Consider the following 20,496-nt stretch of genomic DNA (forward strand, 5'->3'; position numbering starts at 1 on the left):
ATTAATAAATCTTTTAAAAAAGGTATTTGTATGTGTGTATGTATACATGTGTGTACTTTATTGTTTAATTTTCCTTTTAATAAACATAGTATGGTGATTACAGTATGTCAGACCGCGTTCTGAGAACAAATTCAACCCATATAAACCCCAAAGAATCCTATGAAATAGATGAGGAAACTGAAACACAGAAAAAGGAAGGTCTTGGAAAAGTTTAAGAGCAGTAGCAGAGAATAGTGTGTGCTTCATACCCAAGATACTTGGCACCAGTTTTTGTGCTCTCAACATAGAACCACAAAGTTGGGTTTCTACTTATTTATTCCCTGTTCCTCTCTCCATCCCTCTCCAAACTCTCCCTCTTCCTATACCCTGTACCAAAGACTCCTTTGGGAGATAGTAATTCATGATAGTCTGTACTAATAAAGTTTGGGAAAGTCTAAGGATTATCAAAAGCAAGATTAGATTTGAACCCAAATTCTAGGATTTACATATTGTCAATTCTATAATTCACAAATTATTTGATATACATATTTATGATTCACATAAACAAATGAATATCTAAAGTAAACATTTATCTTCAAATAAGCCTTCATTTTTAGTAACTGATATATTGGGTTCAAATTAATACTGTGACTATACTGAAAGGCAATCTGTGTTTATAGAAAAAATGAAATATAATGCCCAATTATGTCCATGGGGTTTTATTTTTTGTGTTTTTTAATCCAAATTAAGGAAAAATAGTGCATTATGTTCTGAAAAGGATACAAGCAGCAAATATTAATACATATGTACATATTTATTTGTATGTATACTTGTGATTAAAGAGTGTGATAACATTTAAATATGTGCTTCTAATAGAGTTTTGAGATCCAAATGGAGAAAAATAAAAGTGAAGTTAGTATTACAGGAGAACATTTTCATGCAAATCTATTTCTCTGATGAAACCTGTTGTAAATAATGGATTGTTTTGACAAATTAGGCGATTATTGTCTACTGGATGACTTCCTTACCTGTTTTTATCAATTCATTTCTTTTTTATTCATTGTTGTTGTCACGTTTATTTCTCAACGTTAGTGATTTATACCCAACTAATCAGAATTCCTGGCTATTGACTAAAAGTAATACTGCCTGCACTGAATGAGTTTATGATACGGACATTTCAAGCCACAAATCACTCCGGATTCCTGGGGGAATAAGTAAATGTTATACAATTATACTACAGTCTTCATCTCAAATAGAAATGCTTACAAATAAATGACTCATTCTGTCTGGTCATACTTTGAAATATCACATTATTGCATTGAGACATCCCTGAAAAAATCACACACAATATCAAAAGATCCAGAAGAGTAAAATAGTGACAAAGTTGCCAACTATTTTATGACTTAGTTTCAGAGAACACTACAAAATTAATAGTATTAGAAAGCAGTAACTTGTAAATTCATTTATTCATAAATTATATCTTATCAGTCACAGGAAGTAAATTAGGCACTCTACAGGGAAGATATTGCCAGCAACATTTTCAATCATTGAGTCATATATTCAAAAACAATCAATAAAAAAGTACAGGAACTGTCAAACAACTAGTCAACATAATCATTTTTCCTGAAATACTTAGCAGTAGCCTTTTAAAATAATTACTTGTGGTCAATTTTGCTCATATTTTGGTCTACTCACTTGTTGAAAATAGAATGGATACCAAGTCCATTCATTTTTTAGCTGTTTGAGGAAATTTTTCACACCAACAATCAACCATATGGAGGACTATGATATTACATATCAAAAAATCCTCTTTTTGCCAGTTTTACCAAAGTTTTGAAGGTTAATAGATTTTTACAAAAGATGGAATGGAGGCAGAAAGTATCTATTTCCAGAAAAATATAAAAGCTAGCTTTTGCTTAGCCATAATTTCCTTATTAAAGAATGTCTCTAAAATAAAAACACTTTATTGTGAAATAATCGTTTTGAGAATTTATGCCTCAAAAATATCTGACATCTGTGTGGTGCATTCAGTATCAACATGGAAAGTCAATTAAGGGACACATCTTTCTTAGTTGATGAAGGAACACAGAACTGCTGAGTTACATTTTGTGGTAAACATTTTGGAATGTTGCCAAAGCCGTTATAAACATCTCTGAGCTTACTTTTCCAGGGAACTCTTTTAAAAATCAATTAGAAGTGAAAGTCTTTCAATGCTGGTGTTTTAAAATGTCAAGCTAGTATTACTTTTTCCTTGTTGTGCATCAATGGCAATATTTCAAAACCTGTGTATCAAATTGATTATATTCTATAATTAAGCTATTAAAGGGGATAGGATGTACAAATCTTCTAAAATTCACACCACAGCAGAACTGGCTTTCTGTTTTTTTTTTTTTTTTTTTTTTTTAATGAAAATAAGCCCCACTAGGTAAAAAATGGGGATGGCACAGAAAGAAAGCATGAGGTAAGAAGGAAGTATAAATGGCCACTCAGGTTTTATTTTGAAAGCATACTCAAGTATATTTATTATTGATTGTGAAAAAATATTTTTTCACATTACAGGTCAAAAGGTTATTTAAAACAATAAATGTTTTATTTATGATTCCTGAATCACAATTTTCAAAATTACTCTATGGATAATGTAAAAGGTCAATTATGAGTCTACATTTACAAAAGAGCGATTCAGTCAAGAATTCACTATAACTGAGAATACTTATATTTACTTAAAATATATTAATGTAGATGAGTAGCTTATAAGCATATGTGTTTGAATAAATGTGTATATGTAGCTGCTTTTTGTGAAAAGAGGTATTTCAAAACTTAAAGCTACTGGCAACTATTCTTGAGCTAAAAACAATCTAATCACATACAATATATGCAAAGTTACAATATCAAAGATATATTTTTAAAGCAAATAAGATTAAACTCTGTAACAATCAAAAAGTGTGCTCCTTTACTCAACCAATGAATCACAAATTTACTGCAGAGAGTAAAGGATTAAAATTCCTCATGTATGTGTAACAAACACATTGATATTAATTGGTTTGTCCTTTCAAGTTGTGTTTATCTCTTCATTTCCATCACAGTTTCAAAGGTCACTCCATTCCATTTATAAATCCAATATGACAGAGATTAGTAAAAGCAAAAAGCAACAACTAAATGAGTACATCATCATGCAATCACACATCTCACAATTCATTTACCCAATTAATAAAAAATACCATCAAATGCTTCATGGTAAGTTTTTTTTTTAAAAAAAAAAAACATGAGGATGGTTCATGTCAAGATAACTTAATCATCAACACTTAGGTCCAACTGTGTAGCAAATGTAGAGGGACAGTAAAATTATACCTCACTCAAATAAATAGTTCTATGTGTCTCCAAAACAAAATAGTTAAGAAAATATATTTAGAAAATTCAGTTTATAGATGTTATAAATCAATGAGAGCTTCTTGAAAACTGAAATTATAGGGTATCTATGTTCATGTGTATGAGTGTATGGGTGATGTGTGCGGTTGTATGTATGTGAGATGTATAGTTATTTATTGCTAAGGTCACATTAATGAGATGAATCTGAAGAGTTGAAAATATTGTTATCATTTACTAATTGATACTCACTTTGATATATTTATGTTAAAAGATTCCTGAAAATGATCTTTCCCTTGATAAAGGCACAGGTTTGAACAGTGGAAGGCATATGAAAAAGAAAAGGTAATAAAAAGCTAAGCACATGCCTGTGTGCATTAAAACTGTTAACTCTAGGAAGCTGAGATTTGCCTTAAAAGGAAATCATTTTAAAACAATTTGACTACCTTGATAAGACTAGCATTTTTTAACCTTGACATTTTTTACAAAAAATGAATGTTGGACTTATATTGTTGATATATCCATTGTTTTAACTAGTCACTCTCCCCAAATGTGGCTAGGTAATCCAAATGAATTGCATGAGAGAAGAAAAAAAGAAAATAAAAATAAAATCAAGATAATCTGAAAAGGTGATGTATCAGAAGATCTTGTAACATGATTTCAGCACTTAGATAAATTATTATTTTTAAATCAGTGTATTTCCAATTAGCAGACTAGAACACAAACAAATTAACAGGTTATTTATAAGTGATTAAACTTTTTTTATTACAAACATGAATGAGTCAAAAAAAATTGAAATTGGTATCAGAAATCCCCCCCCAGGTCTATGATAAGGATTTATATCCCATGAAACATTCAAGGGCCACAGAAATTAAGAAAGAATCAAGAACATTTCCAATGCCAGAGATCTGAAGTACTCTGAATCACTCAAATGGTACAGAGCTTAAGTATAAACTATTAATCACTATATTAAAACTGTAATATCACTTTTACATTGATTATTAATTAAAGTATCCTAATAGAACTATGTATGTGTGCAAAGATTGTTTTGAACATGTTACTCTCAAGTATACTTTCTGAAAAAAGTTAACTCAAAAATACAATTAGTAAATGTTTTATGAAGAGGCTCTTCTTTCCTTGGAAATCCTACAACATACCCAGTCACATAAATATCTTGTATAAATGAGCTTTTTCCCAAAGACTTCAATATATGCAGTTGCATAGTTAAGATCCCAATGAATTGCATGCTCTTTGAATTTTCATTTAGAAAAATTAAAAAATATTCCAGGAAAGTCCTGAAATGTCATTTTGCATGAACTTGATGAAAAGATATAAATATGACCCATCAAGAGATATGTCATTGATAAAAATGCAATATTCACATAGTCTTATAAATAATTTTAACACTAAAACACACACACATCTCTATGTATAAATGACAGGATTCACATGTACATATACACATGTAGCCTCTCTTCTTTGTCCCTATACTGATTATTACTACCAGCCTACAAATGACCCCAAGGAAGTAAGTACACTTCTTGGCTGAACAATTTATCAACAGCTTGAAGTGACAGGAATGGTGATTCAATCCTGTGTTCCCCACATATCAGATGTAGGCCACATTCTTCAGTCTGCAGAACCAGAAAGGGAAAAAAGTCCCTGTCGCATTTGCCCTTTCATAGAGATGGAAATATTATTAGAAAGGACATAAACAGACTAATTAAATCACAGCAGTATGGCTGGGATGACAGCTGGTACAGCGTGTGACTGAGAAGATCCATATCTGTGAGCAGGAGGTACTTCACTTCCAATCCATTCGCTATTAGGTGCTTTCAAGCTTGCTGTGCAGACATTAAATAATAACATATCATTTCCAAGACTAAAATGATGTAAAGAAATAAAAAAGGTTTTCTAACCAAGAAATCTTTTGTGCAACAGAGAAAAAAAAATCATTTACCACTCAGTTCTGCTTTTGAGATAAAGATGTAATAATGCCATTACCTTTCATCAGCAGGATCCTTGAAAATCAACACTCTTTGCTTATCATGCTGTGAAATACAAATAGAGCTAAAGGCATGGTCTGCGAGGCACTGCTGCAGCGATATTAACTAACAGATCTGCCCTTTGTGAAGGAAACCGTATCCGTTTCATTAGTGCAGACTCTAATTCAAAACTGTTGAAAATGAACTGCACATACTGTTTTAATAACAACATTCCTAATCATTATCAAACTGGTAATTCTCTCAGCACTGAATGTAAGGATCTGTGTTTCCATTATGACCTGCTGTAAAGAAAACCATATTTAAATCCTTCATTCTTTTCTATCTTCCAAATGATCCGGGTTCTTTTTTTTTGGGGGGGGTGAGGGGGAGGTGGTCATCAAGGGCCTGCCAGATTATATATACATCATTTCATCTTAGGTGAACTGACATTTTTAGACATTTATGTCAACTACTATATTATTTACTTATTATCATATAGTTTGTCTCTTTTGTATTCATTTGACATTTCATGATTTATCTAAATGGCTTTACAAATTTTGAGATATTTGCACAATTTTAGAGAGGAATAACAGTCAAACAAATGTGAAAGACTGGGTTGTATAACAGGGTGTTAGGCACAAAGTCATAAATGTGTGCATGTGGGCTCACACAGTAATGTGGGATCGTGGCTATTGTATTATCTCAAAGAATGCATTCCTAATATCAGGTCATTATGAGAGACTTGCAAATTTATACCACCCAATATTATAACTTACAGAAAGTAAAGTTGAAGATTTGTTTTAATCATGTATCATCAATCATGAGGTGAAAATGTAAAACAAATAAAATCATTGAAGATTATATTAATGAATAAGAGTTATCTTAAATGGACTGGATAAGACCCATGATTATTCTAAACTGAAATGTTTGCTCCCAATGTAGTTTTCTTAAAAGTTTATATAAACATTAGAGAATGTTGATTTAAGTGGACAAAGATCATTTTAAGGGCTTTTCTCAATGAAAATGGTATTTCTAAGGTAGTTACAATGCACTCAAGCTCCTAGAATGTGATAGAGTCTACCATATAACATATCCATTTGGATATGTCTTAGTTTTCCTGATGTTTTATGATTACACAAAGATACAGTGTTAAAAATATCCTTTAATCAATGTTTCATAATATGGAAGGTTTGAACTATCAAGTTTACTCCATTATCTACTCACAACTTGGAATAAGCATGATTAAAACACAAACAAAAATATTGGGTAAATATTTCCAACTGTTCATACAAAAAAAAATCTTTATGACAATAAAACAGACACTACATAAAAAGGTAAAAATACTTCTGTGATCTGCTAATCTATCTACCACACAATATAGTTAATAAAGCAATCACACAGCAAATTAGCATGTTTTTGATGGTATTCTAATAATTTTATTAACACATATGGGTGAATTTAGAGATATATGTTCTAATATTCAAAATGAATAATATTTAAAATGTTTAAAACAAAAATGTATTTTTCCACGGTCATATATTATAATTGTTGGTGTTTCTACACTTTCATATAACCACAAAGATCAAGACTATGTTATGAAATTTTAATAAAATAGCCAGTTGTTAACAAACATGCACTATGTTAAAATAATAAAGTTGTACCATACTCTATTTTTAGAAACAAACTATCCTTCCAGACTCTCATGGAATGGAAATATTTAACAAAGGTATAAAATTGAGCATTATTTTTTCTTCTATTCAAAACAAATATTTCTATCCTTATCTATCATATGTAATGTCTGCATAATATGCAAAGTGGCATATATTCCAACATACCAAATGATGCCTTCTTGTGGGCACTTTGTTTCAGGTTTGTTTGTTTTTAAGAAATCACTGTGAAGTCTATCATCTTGTCTCTTATCATCGATTGAGTTTTAAAAATTAAAGAAAATTTAGAGCAAAGAGGGTAACTGGGCATCATGTAAATTATTTATTAAATAAGGAAGCTGAAAAGTTGAGTGTTATCAAAGGAGCTCAACCATTTATTAGCTACATTATTACCAAAAACTCAATCTGACATATTTTGCTCTCTGCTCCCCCACCTCCGTTTAGGGGTTATTTTGATCAGGTTTTAAGATGCATACATTTTAGACTTTTTTTTTATAATTTTGTTTGAAAATAGCTATCTGTCTTTATATTTTCAGATTAGATTGACTCATTTAAAATAGCTAATGAAGAAAAGATGCCAGAAATACTGAATATTTACAAATGCATTGAAATGTATGAAAGAGTACCTTGCTACTTTTTTGTTTTTTAATGTTGGGGTAAGCAACTTTGTGTGAAATGTCTCGAATGAAGACATCTTTTGCATAGGGAATGATATGAACCATATGGCTTATTCACAATCAATTGAATTACAAACCATGACAGTTCCTACACTTTTAAGAGATGCTTAGTGGCCTTCCATTAAAATTCCACTAATGTGATTTTTGTGAAAAGGTTTATGTTTGGACATGCCTTCCTCACCATATGTGAAATCACAGAGAGCAAAAGCATCGATTAAAAGTGTTTATATATCAATTGACAGCTATCAGTTCTAAAATATTTCCCATTTCATGTGTCAGAATCTTTTTGACCTTTTAGGGTAGTCTTGTGCATGTCCATGTTTACAAGACCCTGGCTGTTAATATCATTAAATTTTACTCATCAGGCAGGAAAAAGGATATTAAAAATCATTGTTGAGCAGAGAAACATTAAGAAAGTTCTTTAAAAAAAAACTTTCCACACTTAATCTGTTAAACAATGGCAAATTTCTTATGAATCAGTGATACTGTAATTGAACTGGAGACATTTTTAGAGCAAGCTTGCTTTGGCTTTTTCACCCTCCGATTTGGAATCTGCTCACAGTACTGCCAGCTTAACCAAAAAGGATTAACTCTCATATCCAACTGAGAACACAGATAATTCTCAGTAATTGGTAAAAAATGAAGATGAATGGGGCTGAGAGATAAGGAGCAATTAGCTCATCAGCAGTTACAGCTGTGCACTCAATCCGGATCCATCTCTTGAGTCTCGGCCCCTTTTAAAGAACCTAAGCAGAATAAGCATAGGACACCCCCTCCCCAAAAAATTGCTATACCTGCCCATCATTTCTCTAGTCTTCCATTTTATTTCCTTACTATACAAAGACACCTGTCATAGCATGCTATGTAAATTACTACCTCTCTCAGGACCTATGTCTAAAGCCAATCTTCTTTTTAAACTTTTTTTTTTTATAACAGAAACCAAATGACTACTGTAGACACTCTTAAATTCCCTGTCAATCGTTTCATTATAGCAGCATCATCTGTTTGAAAATATAAGCAATTCCCTCATCTAATTATAGGAAGGATTTGAGGTTCATTAACATTGCCAAGGCAGAGAATCCAATGTGCAACTGCAGAGCTCTGCTTGGTGGCCTCTGTTCTCAGTTTCCTTTTATTCACTTTCTCAAGGTCTCCAAGACTTTTTCCTGAAATCATAAAATTAACTTTTCCTTCCAAATAGACACGTGAGTTAGAAGAAAGAAAATGACAATGGTATAAATTACTCTATTTCTGCAGGAATCTTTTTTTTTTTATTAAAAAAAAAAACAACTAAAAGGAGATGGTCAGCAGAGGAAGATAATTTTATCTCTTTATCTGCTGGCTTTTTGTTTTGTTTTGAGATGGAGAGAAGTTGGGAGTAAGCATACTGCTGAAGAATAGAGCTGTTAATCCCAAAGTCCAGCTTTAGCTTTTACTGGAAACTCCTACAGCCTTGCAGCTATCCCAAGTTTGAGAAAATAAAAAGGAACTGTACACTCCAGGCATGTGAAATATGTTCAGGTTTGTGGATCACTACATCAATGCACCCTCACTATGTTCCATGGTGTTCAGAAGGAGAAATTCTGAAGTCTTAAGATTACTTCACTTCCTCAAAGAAATAACAACAGTTAGGGGGTTATGACTATAGTTTAAACAATGAGATTTTCTTGGGACATCTGTTTTGAGATCACATTTTGAATAGATATGAACTCATTTCCTTCTAAGTAAGCAATCTACTATTGTTGATAGCTGTTTACCAGTTCTATGAGTCAGATATTAGCCAGTGGCAAAGGTCCCTCTTAAATCCTCTGAGTATTCTTTAAACTGTGTACATAGTGTTTTCCTTAAATAAAATGTTAACAGAAGTAAAAATGCAGTCTTTTCCTGCCTCTTGGTAAATTATAGTCCACAAAGTCTGGCATTTGCAAATAATATTTAATGTATTTATCTTTGGAGAGTTGTTTCCTTTGCTGTCATTAGTTAAGGGAGTAAGAAGTTAGATTTAACAAGCATTTAAATAACAAACTATTAAGAGATGCTCACTGTGTCAATATTTATGTAGCATTTAAAAGGTAGAAATAAAATTAAGTTTCCTTTATTTAGATTAAAACATTGTGATTTAGTATCATCAAAAATGTGTGTGATGCCAAAAAAAATAAAAAAAAGAGAGAGAGAAGCGAACAAAAACACAGCTCTAGATACTGTGGAATTGACCTTGGGTTCACAGATTTTAAATTCTGTCTTTCCAATATCCCAGTCCCAATTTCCAAGCAGTATATTTTAAACTGGTTATGTAGATCATTCCTTAAAGCAAAAAAAAAAAAAAAAAACAAAAAAAAAAGCAATTTATCTGGCCTGAATGTTGTGGATAGTGTTGCCACTAAAAAGAATCCAGGACATTTTTCCTTCTTATCTGCAATGTAGCTTATATCAGCCAACCTGTCACAAGATAGTACTTGATATAAACAAGAGATTGCAAAGACATCTCAGTAATCAATATCAGGATGGTTACAGTATGGAAACCCCAACCAGTGCATATCATTTGTCTCAGCATCTATTTCTATGGCCAAATGAAGCATTAATTCAAATCATAAATCTATGGTGATTTAAATCTGGGAATGAGCACCTGCCTGCTTTAATGATTTATTTTGTACATTTCAGTAAGCAGGAGATTTGTCCATATGAACTGACAGGTCACCTTCAGAAGCCAGGAGCAGACTGTTTATCACCATGCAGACTAGCATCTCATCTTAGCAAGTAAATATTAAACTAAAAGAATCCAATTGATTGTGGATGAGGGAGAATGGCGACATGGTCATATATTTTACTCAGTGTGCTGATACCTCACTTGGATCTATCCTGAGGTCCTCACTTCCTAAAATGATCGCTCTGTTGGAAAGATATGAGCTCAAGGTTAGCATCTAAAGTTGGGATAAAAAATAATTATCTGTCAGTGTCAAAGGTTTCTTAAACACCTTTTTCAGGCTAATTTTTTACATTCATATTAAGAACCGGAAAGGTCATCTAAAATAAAAATATCCTTTCATCTCACTGAGCCAAAACAAACCAAGTAACAGCAAAATCTATTTTCTGGGGCAATAAGGAGTTATTTACAACCAAGGGGGAAAAAAGTGCTCCTACAAAGGAAAGCCAAAAATATTTAATACAACTTGTGAGTCAGATGAGTACAAAAAAAAAAAAAGCAAACACTGAATTAATTTTAAAAATGTCACTGGATTTGGGCAGGACCGAGCAGCAGTAATACATCATTTAACTACCACTTCTCTGAGGGGTTTCAGTACTTCAAAGAGTCAATTGATAGATTCATGAGAGCAGTAAGTTTATATTCTGAAATAGAGACCTTTGAGATTCTTGGGATGCCTCCCGGATTCGTATGTTTCAATACACTTTTTAAGCACCCGAGATAATTGATGTTTCTGGAAGATGCAGTATACCCTGTTTTGACTGCTTGTTAGTTAGCCATCCCGCCCACAGACGGTATGCCCCTTGAGTGCTGGGACTCTGTTCTTATTTTTGTGTTCCTACAAAGAGCTAAAATCAAATTTACAACAAAATCGAGTTGGCATAGCAGCTGCCCCCAAATATCCTCACTGCCTGCAGCTTAAAAAATAATACCTTGCAGAGAGAACAGGAAAACTGAGTAGGAAGTCATTGATGGCAGGAAAAAGAGGAAGAAGGTAATTTGCAGAAGAGCAAGCTTGGAGACATAACAACAAAAGCAATACCAAGATGACTAACCTCACTGCTGAACAAATACTGTGATAAGCAGATGGTATAATAAATAATGAGATAAACAAAGGACATATATGATCTCTTTTAATTCTTATAATGTAGATACTATCTTTTTTGCCATGTTCCAAATATGGAATGTTAGACTCAAACAATTTACATAACTTACCAGACTTACAGAGCATAAAATTATCGAACACTTACCATGAGGCAGTGCACTATCCTCTGAGCCAGGGAAGCCTGGGGGCCAGCTCTTCATTCAGCAGTGGCTTTGATCTATACAAGCTCAACCCCCACCCCCGCCATTGCCCTGCACCCTACTCACCCTACCCTAGGCCTCTCCCCCACCCAAATTCTCTTTCCCAGCTTTATATTAGATAAAGGAGGGGTGGGCAGAGGGTATGCTCAGAAGGATAATAAATCATAAACTTTTAAAGGATGGCAGCATGTGAGAATAGAATAAATATGACAATGATAACATTTTACCCCAAATCAGCTACAGATATGTATTACAAATTACCTGCTTCACTTAGCACTGATTTTATCACAATCTCGAAATATTAAGGCCCTCTAGGAAAATCCAAATATATTTCTGCTCTTGGTTCAACTGGTACTATCAAAAAGCAATATAAATAACCAACTGATGAAATGAAAGAAATTTTTCCACTAAAACACAAAGGAAATTTTAAATTATTTTTAAGTCATTTTGATAACCTATGCACCCAAGTAATTAAGGCAAACTACACTTTGGTCAGTAAGCAAAAGTCACCGTGTAATATCAAATATTAAATGGTTGTCAGTACTTCATGAGCCATGTTTTCTTTATCTTATGCACACTGGTTCTCTGAAGGCAACTTCTGCTCTGTTGGTCAGAAATTTTGAGCTGCAGCATGATACTTTAAATGTTAGTAAATTGCTTAAAGATCCCTCCTCCCAACACCAATTACGAAGAACAGCCAGCATTTAAGACCTACTCTGCTAACATGTGAAAACAATGCAGCTTATGTTTTGGAGTGAAAACTATAACTGATTGTAGCCAATTACATGTTTTTAAAATTGTCTCATTTTGTTCTCTTTTATAAATCAAAGTACAAGACTGCTATTCTAAAGCAATAAGTGCTCAATAGCTGTAAAACAAAAACTGTAATTTTTTGTTTGTTTCACTTCAACACTGTTTAACTTTAAAAAGTCTATATGAAGGTGTATAAGCTATGTCCTACACAACCTGCGGATCTCACCTTGCATCTGTGAGGATACCATGCACAAGCCCAGATCCTTCTCTTAGTCCTTTTTAGTTTTAAAGCCATGTCTGGTTCTCTTCCACATCATTTTATCCTTCTAAGAATGGTCACCTTCTTTATAACTAACTTATAAATTGAATCCACTTCTATCGCTCCTTCTCTATCCCCTTGTGTAGTTCTGCTGAAAAATTCTATTTTCTCCCCTTTTTTTTTTTACATTAAAAGCTTCCTGTAACAACACAAAATGAAGTGGCATTTTGTATTTTGTGTGTATATTTCATAAGCACTTCTGCCTTAAACATTTGTACCTAGTGTATGTTTCCACAGAATTGTTTTGAAAATGATTAGTAAAATCCACAGTATTCCCTCATATACCCTTCACTGTAAGTCAGTGGACTGGGAAGTAGACCGTTGCTGAGTATCTAAAGAAACAATGTGTTATAACAGTGCACAGGAAAGAAAATGAAATTGAAATGACGTGAATTACTGTGGCCTTCACGAATATATGTTGGATATAATATCCTGCACACATCTAGTAGTATCCAAACTTCTCTCATTAAATTATAATTTAAGTATGATTTCTACTCTTTAAAGGCAAACACTACAGTGCAGTGGCAGAATATTTTTTTTCTTACTGACACAGATATGCTAAAAATATTATCAATAAAAATATTAACTCACATTTGAAGACATGTTTGACAAAACAAATTACCCAAATGAATTCTGCAATGAGAAAGTTGTTCCTTTTGATTTTATAGTGACTATTAACTTTTCACCCCTCTCAATACTTCAGGAAAGAAAAGATCTAGAAGGAAATTGGTAACGATTATATGTAGAGTGAATTATCAACATAAGTCTTATTCTGCAACACATGAAAAGATTAAGTTTATATGTTTCTGCTCATATAAATTTCTCATTTGATAAGTGCATTAAGAATGAAAATGATAGTGTATGGTTTTGTTAGTAAATATTTTTCTGCAACCTTAGCTATAGTCATTATTTTTAAATTCTATTTAAAATCATTTGTATTATGAAAGATATCAAATGGACTTAAGTGGTAGAAGTTACAGTTATATAGTGTATCCTAGAACAAAAACTAATGTTGCTAATTAGTTGCTTAATTTATTTAGAGTGCATGTTGTAAGGAAAATGGTATCTTCAAAATATACTGTTCGCAATATGAAAAGTAGGCACATCTTGAATGGGTGGGCAGCAGTTTGCTCTGCAAAAGAATGTTTAACTTGGTAGCAAAATGATCACAGTAAGTTTCAGTGAACATAAAACTTACCAACACTTGAATTCATGTCCCCATTTTCAGAATCTGCTCCATGTTGGTTATTACTGGCATGATAGTTGCTCATAGCTTCTAATTTGATTTTTTTCACCTTCATTGCTTCGGCGATAGCTGCATTGGTAGCAGCGGCAGCTGCTGCAGCTGCTGCTGTCAGACCTTAAAAGAATAAATTAAAAATGAAGTAATTCAAATTCTGATTGTTCATGTAATAGCCCATGTACATTAGATACACACATACAAACAGAGTATCTAATTTCTTTATGCAACACTCTAATAACATATATTCATACCCAACTAGCCAATGAAACAGCATTGATGTAAGGGAGATGGTACTCTCTAAACTCCCAAATTAAATATTAGCAGAAACATAATTCACACATCGAACTATAGCAATAGAAATGTAGCCAGAATTATCTCTCAAACTAATCAATCTGAACATGTCATTTCTGCTTAAATTCCTCAAGGGGAGAAAAGCTGAACTCTTGGCATATCTCACAAAGTCTTTCACTAAGGGGTATAAACCAACTAATCACCAAAGCTTCCTTATTCTCAACCCACACTCACTGCACTGAACATGCCACCAACATGCCTACCCTCCCTGCCTCTTTAAGCCTGTGCCTTTGCACATGTCATTCCCTTTGTCCGGAATATCTTTGCCCCATGACTCACTTCCCTGACTTCTCATCCTTGACTTTCTAGTCCCAGAGTTGACGCTTTTAAACCACAATGTTTGCTCAGAACAGTTGGTCTCTTTTCATCTGGAGAACAGGAGAGCATGAGATTAGAATGTTTGAGGCCAGATTGTAGAAGAGCAGAAGCTAAAGCCATGGCCTATTGAAAGACTTTAGAGAGCCAGCGAGGATTTTGAGCAAAGGAATGGCTCATCACCCTTAAATGTGTGAACTTTACCAAGTCATTCTGCTTTTCTGGTATCCTTTATCTGCCAAATGACAGACACTGGAATATATGAGTGATCTCTCCTAATTCTAAAATTTAGCAGTCTGTGAGAAGATATATAGCCCTCCCCTTACTCCCTATGCCAGGACTGCTTCAGAGTTTTGACTACAGTGCTTCAATCCAGTTTGAATTTAACTGTGTGATTTATTTCCCTTCCTAGTTGGTGGATTAGAGACTGAACACCTCACCTCTCCTTTTCGTCCTCACTAATCATCACTCCTAGTTACTATAGCAAATAGTTACAGCCAGAGGAATTATTTTTTAAAAGGTTTTTCTTTTGAAATCTCTGCTATATTTTTTTCAGAGGTTAGAAGAACACCTCACCTTTCCTTCAGATAAGACCAAGGAGGCTTTGACAATTTTCACCCCAAAGCATCAAGACCTTTGGAACTGATCTTTGCATGACACACTGACAACCACCCCCTAAAAAGGTGCTGATTTAAACTCAAAGAATTAATTTAGTTCTCTACTGAACACTTATTGCCTTTTAAGTCCCAACTTAAACTAATTCTCTCATCTTCCTATGATTGAATTTTCTCCCTACTTACTCATTTCCTTTAAAGATGTTTTAAAGCATTTTTTCCTGTTCTCTTAAAGCTCTCTTTGTGTTTCCCAGCAACCCTCTCTTCCTTAATGTTGCCTTGTCACAAATGTGAACATCTCCCATGTCCCTTCTTTTCAGTGTCTGTCAGTGTCCCATCTCCAATTTATGGCATTTGTAGGGTTTTTATCTTTGATTTACACAGCAGGTAAATTTGTCCCATAGTATCCAAATAAAAGAGCTAGATTTAAACCCGACATAGGATTGTTATTACTGTATAGTTCTGCATCAAATTCAGTAGCATGAAATAAACTTCTGCATGATACAGCCTTAGACTAACCATAACATCATCTTGAGTATGGTTTCCTCATGTAAAGTCAGCCTATTCACAATGATATAATATGAGGAATAAAAAAAAAAAAAACACTGTGAACAGCCTGTCATGATATGCTTAGTAAAAACTAGACATGCCTGACATTCTAGATCCCCAATAAGTGAAGGCCAACCTTGTTTCTGATTCCTGCAACATACAGTGAGCTGGTCATAACCCCTCAGCTAGGAGACTCCACTTCTCCTCAGATGACTGTGTTAGTCCTCATCAGGTCTTCAAAATATGTTCTTTTTTAATTTTATTATTTATCTGACATTATTTATGGTATGCTCCTATTTTTCTATTTGACAGTTTTTCCCAGTTTTACATGCTTGCTACAAATTCCAGAAGATATGCATCTGACACACACATGGTATAACTTAACTGTGATGCTTTTCAATATTCCATTTTGAGTCCATTTTAATGAAGGGAAGAAGAAGCCCATGGCATTTTTTAATAATTGCTCATTTTAGTTTCACTAACTCACTTGGCTGTTTGTTGGGTTTCCATTTTAATTCTTCAATAGCTTTCAAATTCAACCGATTTTCTCCATTTCCACTAGCTCCTTTTCTTCCCCAGAGCCCTGCAATAATCTCTTAATAACTTCAACTTTCCCTATCTTCAATCTCTTACTATTCAAACTGCAATCAGCGTAACCTTGTGAAAATGAAAATCCAATCATGACAGTCAATTAGTGCTCTTGGGAGCAAGTTGTTGCTTCCCATGGCTGTTGGGGTCCTTTGTACTTAGTTCTCTAACTCTCCCTGCAGCATCATCTGCTTTCCAGGTCCCCTTTGCTCTCTATGCCCCAGATTCATTCTCCCTAATAGATTATATTCGTTCTTCAAATCAGATTTGCACATATTATCCCCACTTTCTAGAATCACCAACTAAAGTAAGCATACAAAGATTGAGTCACACCATCTGAAACTCTAGTGGGGCCTCTTGCACCTCTACATTGTGGGTTGAATTACTGTTCCTCGGGTCATTTTAATGTGCAACCTGAGAAGAGATACTTATTTCCTTCAACTCTTTCTTGTTCATTTTGTGGGAGAAGGAGGAAGCTAAGGGGGGAAAGGGCATGTGGTTAAGACTAGCTGCTTAACAAGGTCAGAACACCAAAGGCATAAAAATACTTTCTTAGTATATGTATCCATATCATCCATCAAAATGCCTGACACAAATAGTCACTGAATGGAAAAAAATGCTTCTCAAACTAGATTACTTGAAAAGCCACAGGAGAAATATGGTAATTATTTTGACAATGTGAATGTGGTAAATAATTTAAAACATGATGTGTATGTTACAATCAATCTGAGTATACCATGAGTAGCAAATCTCATTAATTAATATAAAGGATGACTCTCCGAGGCAACAACTGCATGAGGGCTGGAGCATATCACAAAAGGCTCACATGCCTCTCCATTTATTGCATTTCCTGATGTCCCACAATGGCCTTTTCAAATCTGTGATATTCACAAACACACTCCAACTTGCTGACTGTAGTAAAAACTTAGCTTAAAACCCATGCCCTTGCCTTAGAAAGAGGTCCTGCCATTTTGTCTACTAATGAAATTATCTTTGGGAAAAAAACACAGTAAGTCCACAAAATAACTGTATTTAAACTTCATAGAGAATCCCAAACAGTGAAATCATTTACCACACACATTGCCCTCCCAGCCTAACCCTTTTCTCACTTATACCTCTTCTTCATAGATTTCCATACCCCTGTTTTAATACAGCACCCTGAGGTATCTTTTATGGAAAATTTACCAATACTTCAAACTCTTATCACAACTCATTTTCCCTCAGAGCAAGATAATTTGGTGTTTCTCAAAGTATTCTACATCGAATCTGGCTGCAGTGCATAATAAAGCTGGAAATTATCTTTTCCATAATCTCTCTACCTCTGGGATGAACTTAGAAACCTATGATTTTAAAACTTTCAAGATTCTGATGCTCGCAGCCTTGAAATGATGATGACGATAATTTACACTAAAGTATGTCCTCATCTTACAATAAATGCTTATTAACCAAATACAGTGGTTTTTGAAAGTGAGTATGCTTAAAGAATCAACAAGGGAACTTGCTAAATTACAAAACCAGGTTGGCCCAATGTATCACAGTTTTTTTTCTCCCCGGTGGTGCAGCGGTTGAGCGCTGGGTTGCGAAGCTGCCCACGGCCTCTGAGGCGCCAGTTTGATCTCTGGCTGCTCCCCGGACATCGGAGGAGGGTCCCACATGGCGCGCAGACCTCTCCTGCCGCCCGCTGCTCCCCTCAGCAGTGTCCTTCGGTCCTTCTGCCTGCTCTGCTCCCCGCTCTGGCTCTGGTGAATTCTCTCACCCTCCCGCGCTTCTTACTGTACCCATTGCATGTATAAACAAACAAACAAATAAATAAATAAAACATGCCTCTATAAAAAAAGTTTAAAAAAAAAGATTTATTTATTTATTTTTACAAGCACTGGGTACAGTCAGAAGCACGCGAGGGTGAGAGAATTCACCAAAGCCAGAGCGGAGAGCAGAGCAGGCAGACTGATGAAGTACACTGCTGAGGGGAGCAGCGGGCGGCAGGAGAGGTCTGCGCGCCATGTGGGACCTTCGCCCTGCGGCCGGGGATCGAACCAGTGCTGCAGAGGCTGCAGGCAGCTTTGCAACCCAGCGCTCAACCACTGCGCCACTGGGGAGGCCCCAATGTATCACAGTTTTGAGACATACATTGTTCCACAGTTATTCAGACTTTGTAAAAACTTGTCTTCTCGTGCCTTTAGCCAATTACAGCAGTAGCATAGGAGCCACTACTCTAACTTCTGGATGCATTAGCCACGCATGCATTTAATTCCAACAGCTAATTTCATATAGGAATCTATTTGGCATATACAGCAATTGCTTAGATAGTTGTTCCTGATACTTTAATTGGTAAGTTTTCTACTGGATTGCTTCCTCATTGGGAGAAAAATTGTGTGTGTATGTGTGCGTGTGTGTGTGTATGGTAAAGGAACAGATAAATGAATGCATAAATGATAACAAACCAAGAAATGTTTAACCCGCCAATTTTATATCACCAAATTTACCTTTTTGTTCTCTTAAAGAATATTTGTGATGTTTCACACACCAAGACAATAACATGTACTGAAATGAGAAGTCAAATGTAGCATAATTTTATTTTATTTTAAAAGGTCCATATTTATTTTAAAAGTTCATATTTATCAACAATGGAGAACATTAATGCATACTTAAAGTTCACTTTCTACTTGTAAAAATAATGCATTGAGAAATACTGGGCTTTAAAAAGACATTTCCTGGGCCTTCCTAGTGGCTCAAGGGGTTAAGTCTCAGCACTATGAAGCTATCCGCAGCCACTGCAGCACGAGTTCCATCCCTAACCAGGGAGCTGACCCACAAGGCACAGAAGACCTCTTCTGTCTCACCCACTGGTACCCTCAGCAGTGTATTTCAGTAGATGCACCTGTTCTGATCCCCATTCTGTTTCTGGTGAATCCTTTCACCTTCGGCACGTCTGGCCTACACCCCAGTTCTTGTATGCATAAATAAATCTTTAATGAATAAATAAATAAAAACAGATTCCCTTCACAGAAAGTATAAGTCATATATTGCACTCCTAGACCTGTGATTGGCCCTCAGGAAAGAGATTGTATATCAAACTCAGGTTAAAGCACATATGCATTGTAACATCAAAAATATTTTTTCCCCTGTTGAGCTTGACAAATTCTACCACTTGCAATTTAAAAGAATGAATAGATTTCTTTTTGCAGAATTTGGAAACACAGCTTGTCGTATTATTATCTGAATTATGATGCAAACTCATTGCTGTGGGCTCCGTTCAGCTCTGCTCCTTCACAACAAATTCTATATATATATTTTGAGCTGACTATTGTTAGTTCTTTATTTTTATCTTGGCTTATATATTTGTTTACTTTTACTCTCATTTTTTGATGCTCCACTAAAATCTTTTAAAGTTCTTGTTGAATAGTGACTGGTGCAGGAATTACCAATTATCTAAGTTCACTATTATATAAGCAGAAAGTCTCATGTGGTGTTGGGAAAAACCACTTCAAGAAGCCAAAGAAACTTTGGACAATATACACCAAATATATCTTGGATACTGCAGCAAGTTATATAATTCTTAAGACTTCAAAATACTGGGCCTCCCTGGTGGCGCAAGTGGTTAAGACTCAACCTATGAAGCTCACCCGAACTGCTGCAGCACAAGTTCTATCCCCAGGCAGGGATCTACCCACATGGCGCAGCAGACCTCTCCTGACTTGCCCACTGCTCCCCTCAGCAGGGTACTTTGGTCGATCTGCCTGTTCTGTTCCCCACTCTGTCTCTGGTAAATCCTTTCACCACCCCACCACACCTCTGGCCTGTAACCCTGCTCTCATATGAATAAATAAATAAATCTTTAAAAAAAAAAAGACTTCAAAATTCTCATCACTAAAAACAATGATATCAATTCTGTCTTCAGAGAAGTGTCAAAGAATAAAGGTGGAATCGTGTACACAACAACATGGGCATAGACCAAGCTCCCTGCCAATGATAATAGATACTATCAAGTAACATAATAATCCATCATATTTTTATGTTTAGTTTTGCTTTTGCTCTGTTACAAAAATGCATGACAAAAGCTACCTAAGAGCATTGCATAAGA

At 34.7% G+C, this 20,496-nt stretch overlaps 1 protein-coding gene across 5 annotated transcripts in view; it reads right to left on the reverse strand.

The window, feature by feature from the left end:
• The window catches only part of DACH1 (dachshund family transcription factor 1), a gene marked incomplete at both ends in the record, with an annotated part of 401,718 nt that overhangs the window by 171,360 nt on the left and 209,862 nt on the right, over positions 1-20,496 (reverse strand). For 3 of the 5 annotated variants that reach the window (XM_084234753.1, XM_084234751.1, XM_084234750.1), the window contains one exon: positions 13,951-14,112. The exons of the other annotated variants lie outside the window; for them this stretch is intronic. In XM_084234753.1, coding sequence (XP_084090879.1) covers positions 13,951-14,112 — 162 coding nt within the window. The remainder of the gene's footprint in view (positions 1-13,950; positions 14,113-20,496) is intronic. 5 annotated transcript variants of the gene reach the window in all.

Source organism: Talpa europaea (genome assembly GCF_964194135.1).
Source record: "Talpa europaea genome assembly, chromosome: 6".
NCBI classification, from domain to species: Eukaryota; Metazoa; Chordata; class Mammalia; order Eulipotyphla; family Talpidae; genus Talpa; species Talpa europaea.